The sequence below is a fragment of the Hyperolius riggenbachi genome, chromosome 4 (assembly GCF_040937935.1).
Source record: "Hyperolius riggenbachi isolate aHypRig1 chromosome 4, aHypRig1.pri, whole genome shotgun sequence".
In the NCBI taxonomy this organism is placed as follows: Eukaryota; Metazoa; Chordata; class Amphibia; order Anura; family Hyperoliidae; genus Hyperolius; species Hyperolius riggenbachi.
The window spans coordinates 190,604,866-190,615,008 of record NC_090649.1 but is presented as its reverse complement, the minus strand read 5'-3'; the positions used below and the strand labels follow the sequence as shown (position 1 = coordinate 190,615,008).

Below are 10,143 nucleotides of genomic sequence, written 5' to 3'. Positions count from 1 at the left end.
AAAATGTTATATTGCTTGGCAGTTGGAAAGCGCTGTTATTTCCCACAACGCAAAGAGGTTCACAGACAGGAACTTGTCAGGACCATGGTCCTCATCAAACTCTGGGAGGGATGTCACCACAATATCAGCCATACAGATGTCTTTGTTCATCTATTCGAGAAAAGGTAAAGATTTGTTATGTGAAAGGGGATGATGGCTACTGATTGAGATGAAGTTCAATCCTGGGTAAAAGTTCCTCAGTGAACAGTGAACTTGTAACGACCATGAAAAATCGACTACAAAATTACCCAATTATAATGCGGTAACAATTTGAACCTGAAAAGGTGTGAGAAGTGTGTTTTTTTTGTAGTTGTTGTAATATACGGTTCAACTTTACCAGCCGTCTGTGTGCACAGATCTGCAGTGCATAAAACCTTCTGGTCAGACATATAAAACAATATATACATTTATGAAAACATACTTCAATATAATAGAGCTTCAAAGACCAGACCACACAAAATGCAAAATACATTTTTATTTTACACCATGAGTATCAGAAGAATGCATGGCAATTACTGTTCTACAAGCATGAGGATTGTATCAATGCATTTTTTTTATAGTTTTAAAAATCCTGTACATATATGACAATAATTGGCACATTAACACTGAGAAGGTCTGCACACATATACACCTGTAATGTTCTTCAAGGTTTGTACAGCGGAATGCTTGAAGTATATCTAAACCTTTCCTGTTCCAAGCTTTCTGTGAAGGAAATGGGTGTGAAATTCTGAAGCTGCCCGAGAGGTCCACTCTACACTAGTGCTTGGAACAGAGCCATAGATGAGGTTCATAGAAATCAATTAAGCAGCTTTCATGCAGCTGTATTCTGTTTCCTGATCACAGAGCTTCAACCAGACTCAGGTGCACTTTAAGGGCTCATTCACAATGATTTACTGGAAACCACTTTCAGATACAGTGTGGTGACAAGGTGTTCATGAAAGCATGCCCAGCTGTACACAGCTCACCATCATTACTGAGATGGTACTGACAAGTCCCAGTGGACTGCTGGTAAACAGGGCCTTTCTGAATTTCAGGAAGGCCACATAACCCGAGACCGAGGGGTAACAGCCGCTAAATGGGGAGCTATTATCTGGAATGAAGAGTTTCTGAAAATTGTGATAGGAGATGCTGAAAATGGGGTGCTGAAGATAGAAAGAAGAACCTGATGTTCATATCTTGGCAGGGGGGGGGGGGGGGGGAGGGAGTGCTGCACACAAAAAAAGCAAAGTAGAGAGTCCACACAACAGATATGGACTAGGTAAAAGGTATAAATGTGGCCCTGCTGGTAAACCACCTGGGACAATAATTACATATGCATGGGCCATAAGCAGCCCTCTGTACAAGCTTTAGCTCACCGTAACACATGATGCAGTTTTGAAAGTTTGAAACCAGGTGAAAAAAAAAGTACATACAATAGGGTTCAATAGAGAGGACAAGAATGCCCTGAAATGTTACACGAGAGTCCAAGCAAGATAAATATTGATCATGTAATGCACATAAATAAGAACATTTCTGACATCTCAAATGAGACACCACCAACCTTTCCTGTGTTGTGCATGGCAACCACATAATCATATTCAAGTAATTGATTTACATTTAGACAGTTTTATAGGTCACAAACAATAAATGAGGGCAGGTAAAACTACACTATGACACTTTGATGCATATAAATGTGGTCATGCGAGTACATATTCTTTAGCTCTGTCTAGGTTTTGCATGGACTGTGTTAATTTCCCCATTTGCTTGTCAACGCACAAAGAAATGAGCAGTGTGTTATTTGCTGGGTGGTACACTACAATCTCTCCTTTTTAATCATCACTGCTTTATGCGCTGATGGCACATTCCTCAAAGGATTCAGCATTATGCTACAGCAGTACTGCTACCTCCATCTGGGTGATATTCATAAACAGCGAAGCACAGGCACATAGTAAGTGTCTGCATACATGATCAGAAATGGCATACGTTGAGAAGAATATGTATCTGGTAGAGGTCATCAATTGTCTAGGGGTACAATTAGATGGAATGCACATTCATTTAAAGTGAATTTTCACTGCCCGCCACTAGAAGGTGCCATTGGAAACCATGATTAGTACTGTCCTTTCTCTGAAACCTCAGGTAGAGCACGGTGTCCCATATCATTGCTATTGTTCCCTGCTTGGAATTCTGGGAGTAGACATAGCACAGACAGTCAATCATACTTCTGTAATACAGTGTCCTATGGGAAGGGAACACAACCAGGGCCAGCTTGAACAAATGAGAAGATGACTCCGGCACTCTCCAATACGAAACATCTTTATTGAGCCACGATGCAAAGGTACAAACAATACCCCAGCCAGAGCCAGCACTCTCCTTGGCAGTGAAGAGGGAAGCTGGTTAGTTCACTGAGGGGAAGGTGGGGGGTGCCTAGTGTCATAAGATCTCAGAGTAAAGATGGAAATTATGGTATTTAGAGGCTTTCTTGTTTCCAGTATTTTACCTAGTAACATGATGATGTTTGGTAGATAATGGAAGGGACCAGGTATAATTCTTTAAATTCACTTTAAGTGACTAAGATCAATATACATTTTATTTTTATTCTGAAAAAATGTACGTTACTATTTAAAAACAAAAACTTCCATTTTCTAAAAATAAAATATAGAGTACCTGTTACGCTGAATCATAGATTCCTCCATCTCTTTTGCTCCTGCTACCCTTCCTGCAGGCAGTCACAACCATGCCCCCCCCATACATCACTGGTGACCAACGATTTATGGTAGAGAGGTGTAGAGTCTACAGTAGAGAGGTGTGGCTACAGCCAAAGTCAGACAAGACAGACAAAGTAGTCAGTCCTTCCTCCACACTGCATGGGCAGTGCCACTGTAGTCCTATTGTGGCCTATGGCGGCACGATTCCAAATGCCAGTGAGAAGGGAGATGCAAGCAGGAACAAAAAAGTCACCAAGGAAGGGATGGGTATTTGTGATTCAGTGCAACAAGCACGTTTGATTTTAATTTTCTTTGCATAAAGTGCATGCTTTAAAATAAATAAATAAACCTTTTGCATTCATATTTACAAATGTCATTCATTCTATCACAGAGATAAAGCAGAGAGGTTGGGTGACTTTCTGCAGAAATGAAAACAGGACCAAAAGGGTGTGATGAGACCGGCACCAGCATCTGATCTCTTTACAGACACTATTTTCCATGTAGGATCATATTAATGTTTAACTGATTAATAACAGCTACAAAGAGATTGAATGGAAACTTCATTATGGCATCCATTCATAACCTGTCACAGAGTACATTAATTCCCACTGCAGAAAAGATGAAATAATGGTACACAGACACAATTATAATAGCCAACATGAAAAAGCACTGCTGCTTACAATGAACAGCACCAATCCATCATTAAATATTTCTAGAGAATCATAACAAAGGCCATGTCTGAGGAACAGAGATTCCAAATTTAGTTGCATTAATGAAAATATTTATTGCATTTAATATGCTGCATGCAGAGTAGCTTATGAAAACACAAGTTTACTACTTGCTTATGTAAGTGTTCCTCCACCCACTGATAGATGTTGCCATTTGCAAACAGAAGACTGACACAGTCTAAAGCTACATACTCCCCAGAAGTTGGATCAGGGGACCCAAGGCAATGCGACCAGATGAAGGAACGCTCTCTGAACGAGAGTTCAAACGACTGTGGCACTTTGCGTTGTCAGGGATTTTAAAGGATACATCCAGGCTCCAAAAAAAACAATCCACTTATCTGGGGCTTCCTCCAGCTCCTGGCAGCCGTCCTGTGCCCTTGCCGCAGCTCCGGTGGCTCCCGTTGTCCTGCACTGCGATAGCCAACCTCGCCAGGTCGGCTTCCTGTGCATTCCATCGCGCGGGTCACGTGGTCCGGCCGATGTCATCAGGATTGTACTACGCAGGCGCAATAGTTCTGCGACGTGCGCATTACAATGCTGATGACGTAGGCCGGACCACGTGACCCGCGCAGTGGAGCAAAGAAGCAGCTGACCAGGAAGCCAACCTGGCGAGGTCGGCTTCTGCAGCGCAGGACACCAGGAGCCCCCGGAGCTGTGGCGAGGGCACAGGACAGCTGCCAGGGGCTGGAGGAAGCCCCAGGTAAGTGGATTTTATTTTTTTTTTAGCCTGGACCTTACCTTTAAAGATCCGGTCCGCTTACAGGGCGAGCTAACTTAATTAAAATGTGTGTTCTGCCGGGATTCATATACCTCTTCATACACATCCCAATTCAACTACCCACCCATCTGTTCTCTACACGTAATACAATGAACACCTCTACTCCTTGTATTGCCCTCTCTGCATTACAGCTCCTGGTTCACCAAGGGGGGTATAACGATACCCAAATTCAAATTTTACTACTGGGCAGCGGTCCTACCCACGGTCTACTGGTGGTTTGGGGAGTCCCAATACAATCCGGCTTCACTGCTGGAGGAGGCAATCATAGGCTAGCCATTAGCTCTGTCAAACCTACCGTTCTGAGGCCTAAAGCTTCTTCCTCAATGACTCTTCCCATGATCACTACCGATCAGGTCTGGAAAGCCGCAGGGAATTTCTTATTACAAACAGAAAAGTGGTGTCCCTATGCTACATTGTGGAATAATACAAAACTTAAAGAGTTTTCGTCTACTCCTTACCCGTCTATCTGGGTAGGAAAGGGTATTACGAAACTCAGAGACATGTTGGGTGGAAGAGAAATTATGCAATTTAATGCACTTAAAGCTCAACATTCTTTACCAAACGCTATGTATTTTCGATACCTTCCTAGATACAATTTGGAGCACATGGGTTTATTATGCAGTCCCATGCCATTGAGGAACTACTGAGCCACTCAGGCCACACAGGGATCACTTCTCTCCTCTATAATATTCTTATAAACACAGATAAGAATGCTACTAAGAAACTTTTGTCACTGTGGCAAATATACTGGACCTGACTGACAAAGAATGGCCAGAAGCTACCTCATTCTTCCTACTGACCCTGATGGCAGCTCTCCACAAGCTCACTGCACTTAAATATCTCTGCAACACCTACCTTAACTCCAACAAATTATCTAAAAATAGGCACTGCTGACCACAACAGATGTTGAAGATGTGGTGAATCTGGGCCAAAATTCTATCATATCTTCTGGACATGTCCTGCCACTAAAACTTATTGGGAAGATGTACATAATTTACTTGCAGAACTGTTTCCATTTCTTCCACTCCTAGGACAATGTTGCTCAATATTTTTGGCAAAACTACCTAGTCAGAGAGGAAATTATTTCTAGCTAGGCTACTTCTATTTTATGCCAGGAGACAAATAGCCCTGAAGTGGAAAAAATGGGACTGCACCAACCCTTACAGAAGTTCTTAAAGAGAACATGTAACATAAAAAACCCCTCTGGGGGATATTTACCTCAGGAGGCGTCCCAAGGAGGCTTCCCCCCGTCCTGCGGTGTCTCTGGTGTCGGCGGCTGTCCATTCAGGCTAAGGCGAAAATAGCCCAGTCCGATCGTATCCACTCTACTGCACAGGTGCGAGTCCTTTGCACCTGCGCAGTAGAGCGGATTGATTGGGCTCAGCTTTTTCTGCCTTAGCCCGGTGAGCCACTACTGCGCCTGCGCTGGATCACGGTATGGAAATATTGCCTACCGCTTGTCAGGTTTGTCGAGGAGGTTTCAGGGGAGCCAGCGCCAAGCTTTGTCGAGGAGGTTTCAGGGGAGCCAGCGCCAAGCTTTGTCAAGGAGGTTTCAGGGGAGCCAGCGCTGGGTGCATTGTTCTTGGGGAAAAAGAAAAGAATATTTTACACACACACACACAAAAAGAATCCATTTAGGATGTAAGCATCAAAGTGAAATTCCAGGAAAATTAATAAAACTGCAAGGGCTGTTATCACTCCCATCCTCAAATTATAGTGTAGATAAAAACAAAGTAAAGAACATTTTTGTGGACTGCAAACCAGTGAAGGTAATGTGACTTTGGTCCCCACTCCCAGCTGCCTGTGCTTCTGGCGGAAGTCCTGTCCACCAGCTGACATTAGCACACTGACTTTGGCATTTGTGTCAGGAAAGGGGGGACTTCTACTCTGTCCATAGGCTATAGACAGATTCAATGCTTGCAAAAACGTGTGCTGAAGTCTCAGTTTTACAAATACAATTGAAATATCCTCAGCTCACCTAGTTGCAAATATACTTGTATAGAAATGTACTTGTATAGCACTGACACGTGTTCATAGCTTGTTTTTTTTTCTGCGGAACCATTTTGAAACAAGGAGACAATGAGGAAACTTTATGAAACAAGACTGTTCAGGTTATTATCTGGTGTAAATCAATCCCTTTCTTCAGATGAGTGCCTATATTCAAATGGAGTTGCCCGGCAAAATCAAGACTTAATCCCTTGGGGCAACAGTTCAAGGCCCAATTCTGTACAGACACATTGTTAGTCACCAGGCTAGCATCACATTCTTCTGCTATAGGGTGGGGCGACGGGCCAACAGTGTGATGCATGAGTGGCATACAGTAGGGTGGGGTGAGTAGGAAAACAATACAATACTTGGCCAAGCCATGGCTGACCCGTGGACTGCTGTACACATGCTTGATTCTCATCAGAGGAAGCCATCTAGCGTGTGTACAAGGCCTTCTTTTTCATAGGGTTTGGAATGTTTGTTCTTTGTTTTTGTGACTTGCGTCCCACAGTCCAGAACAGATGACAATTACAGCAGCTTTGAACAGCACATAGTGGTCTAGGGCAGCTTTACTCTGAGCAGCATAGAAGGAATTAATCAATAAAGTTATATGGCTATAGTGTATCTGCCTCACAATTTGTTGCCTTGCTCCTACTTTGTGGTTCTTTGCTGAGTGGTACAATCGATAAAGCTCAACCAATGTTAATAACACTCGGCCTTCAGATTGCTCAGTAGACATTACCTCTTACATCCAGTCTGTTTGTGGTGGAACTATTGCCACACTTTTCCAGACATACAGATTTGCTAATCAGGCATGGCATTTATCCAAAGAATCCATTTCAGTTAAACTGATTTGGAATAAAACGCAGTTCTATTACTATATTTCCCATACTTTTAAAGAGACACTGAAGCGAGACTAAATCTCGCTTCAGGTCTTATATATAGCAGGGGCACGTGTGCCCCTGCTAAAACGCCGCTATCCCGCGGCTTAACGGGGGACCCTTCACCCCCAACCCACCCCCCGCAAAAGTTGGTCGTAAAATGGTCGCTGGGAATCTTCTTCCTGGAGGCAGGGCTAACGGCTGCAGCCCTGCCTCCCAGCGCGTCTATCAGACGCGCATCGCCGCCTCTCCCCGCCCCTCTCAGTGAAGGAAGACTGAGAGGGGCGGGGGAGAGGCGGAGATACGCGTCTGACAGACGCGCATGGGGCAGGGCTGCGGCGGTTAGCCCTGCCCCAACCAGGAAGCGCTCCCCCGCTGCACGGAGGGGGTTTGGGGGGACAGGGACCCCCGTTAAGCCGCGCTATAGCGGCGTTTTAGCAGGGGCACGCATGCCCCTGCTAGCTATGAGGTCTGAAGTGAGATCTATTCTCGCTTCAGACTCTCTTTAAGGTGAGCAAAATAAATGACATATTGGCATGACTAAAGTGAGCCATATATCCCAGCATGGTCATATACATAGCAAATTGTTTTAGATTTGTAATCAGAAACAAATGGTTCTCTTTAACTGACAAAAGAGTGGATGTCCACTCGGTTTTGTTAAACATTGGCAGCTAGAAGTCATAATTGCCCTTTCAGCTCTACAAAGTGCAGTTTGGGGCAGTATGTGTAGAAGAACTAATCTTCCAAGATGGGAGTATTGCAGTTGCCATGAAGTATCTTAATGTGGCTTTCACACTTATAATACTGATCAAAGATGTCAGCATACCCATGATCCTTCCACCAGGTACACAGTTGTCTATTCCAGCTACAGTCTAGAACATAGAAGAGTTCTGGGTGCTCCATCCCAATCATAGAAAAGAAGTCCTGGTCTCCTAAGTGTCCCTTGAAGTGGTATTTTTCAGCAAGCTGACGTACAGCAGTGGGCTCCAGCAGCTGGTTGTAAAGTTTGGATTGGCGCATGGCTTCTAGGTTTAATAGCATCACTCCACTGTTAAATCCAGGCATCCCCTCTGGTGGGGGTTCACCTACCTTGGTGTTTGGATTCTCACGACGATACTGCCAAAATGTATGCCTAGCAAAGAAAAAAAAAAGCAAAACAAAGAATTGTTTCACTGAGGTGAAAAAAGGAGCAATACAGTTGCTGACTTTTACTCTACAGCCCCCTAATATTTCAATTACAATGGTGGAAAATAACTTACTGAACATAAAAAGATTATAGCAGAAAATTACTGTATGTGAAGGCACAACAAAAATATCCTCGCCACTCAGGGAAAAACCAACAGATAAACAGAACATAGTACAATAATGCAACACAACTGATTATTTGTGCACACAATATTTTAAGGAGTTCTATAAATACAATTCGTTTTGTGATTACAAAGGTTTACTTAATTCAGGACATGCAGATCCTGACTAGGGATGATCGATGAGATGCAAATATTTCTGAGTTCATGCAGGATTATGTAATTTTTTATGCTGATATATGCAGCTTGAAAACGGACCAATCAATTTAAATCTGGGTGGGACTTGATTGGTCCATTTTCATGCTGCATATATTTGCATAAAGATTTACATAATCCTGCATGAACTCAAATATTTGCATCTCATTGATCATCCCTAATCCTGACGAAGGTACATTTAACCATTAAAATCTGTTATTTATACTCCAGGATTCCTTTCTTTTTAGTTTTCAAAATGTTTTTATTGCAAAATGAAAGTAGCAGAACATATAGTTTGAAGTAAAATTGTACATACTTTTCCTTACAGGTTTCTTAATTCAGTCATAATGGAACAGTACATCAGTATAGAAGCACGTTTATACAGTCATAGCAATCTGTTAGCAGAATATAGCAGGATAACCAAGGAAATACCAAATCATGAACATTTCAAAAGCTCAATCAGATGGATGACAAACTTTTCAATACCAGCTAAAGAGACATTCTGTACTTAAAGGACAACTGAAGCAAAAAAGGATATGGAGGCTGCCATATTTATCTCCTTAGCAATACTAGTTGCCTTGCTATCCTGCTAATTGTTTCCCTCTAATACTTTTAGCCATAGACTCTGAATATGCAGATCAGGTGTTTCTAACATTATAGTCAGATCTGACGAGATAAGCTGTATACTTTGTTTCAGGTGTTACTACTGTAGTCAAATATATCGTCAGGGCTGCCAGGCAACCAGTATTGTTTAAAAGGTAATCAATATGGCAACCTTCATATTCTTCTCACTACAGCTGTACTTTAAAGGGAACCTAAACTGAGAAGGATATGGATTTTTCATTTTAAAATAAAACCAGTTGCCTGACACTCCTGCTGATCCTGTGTCTCTAATACTTTTAGCCACAGCCCCTGAACAAGCATGCAGATCAGGAGCTCTGACTGAAGTCTGACTATATTGGCGGCATTGCTTGTTTCAGGTGTGTGATTCAGCCACTACTGCAGCCAAAGAGATCAGCAGGCTTGACAAGCAACTGGTATTGTTTAAAAGGATAAAGGGGAAAGAGGCACCCAGAGAAGATAAAATGCGTTCAAAACAAATAAAATGAAAAAAGTGAGGTTGCTTACTTCAATGAAGACAAATTCACGTATTAATAGAATTTTATTGCACTGGCAACGCGTTTCATTGGTGCATACCCACTTCCTCAGGCCAAATAGCAGTGCCTAATAGTGCTTGCAGCCACAAATAAGGCGCCTCATTTGTGGCTGCAAGCACTATTAGGCACTGCTATTTGGCCTGAGGAAGTGGGTATGCACTCACAAAACGTGTTGCCAGTGCAATAAAATTCTATTAATACGTGAATTTGTCTTCATTGAGGTAAGCCACCTCACTTTTTTCATTTTATTTGTTTTTAACAATTTTATCTTCTCTGGGCTCCTCTTTCCCCTTTATCCTGTGCCTTCGCCCTCCTTTTGGAGGGGGATCAACCCTCTTTGACCAATTTAGGTCATTTGAGGTTTGCTTTTTATCAAGAGTGCGACCATCAC

General features: G+C 42.7%; 1 protein-coding gene across 2 annotated transcripts in view; it reads right to left on the bottom strand.

Moving 5' to 3' along the window:
- Positions 1-7,355: 7,355 nt before the first annotated feature.
- The window catches only part of XXYLT1 (xyloside xylosyltransferase 1), a 279,339-nt gene continuing 276,551 nt past the window's right edge, over positions 7,356-10,143 (bottom strand). Inside the window, exon 3 of one of the 2 annotated variants that reach the window (XM_068281153.1) lies at positions 7,356-8,228. In XM_068281153.1, the coding sequence (XP_068137254.1) occupies positions 7,832-8,228 (397 nt within the window). In that variant the 3' untranslated portion in view covers positions 7,356-7,831. The remainder of the gene's footprint in view (positions 8,229-10,143) is intronic. The other variant, XM_068281152.1, reaches the window with a different exon arrangement.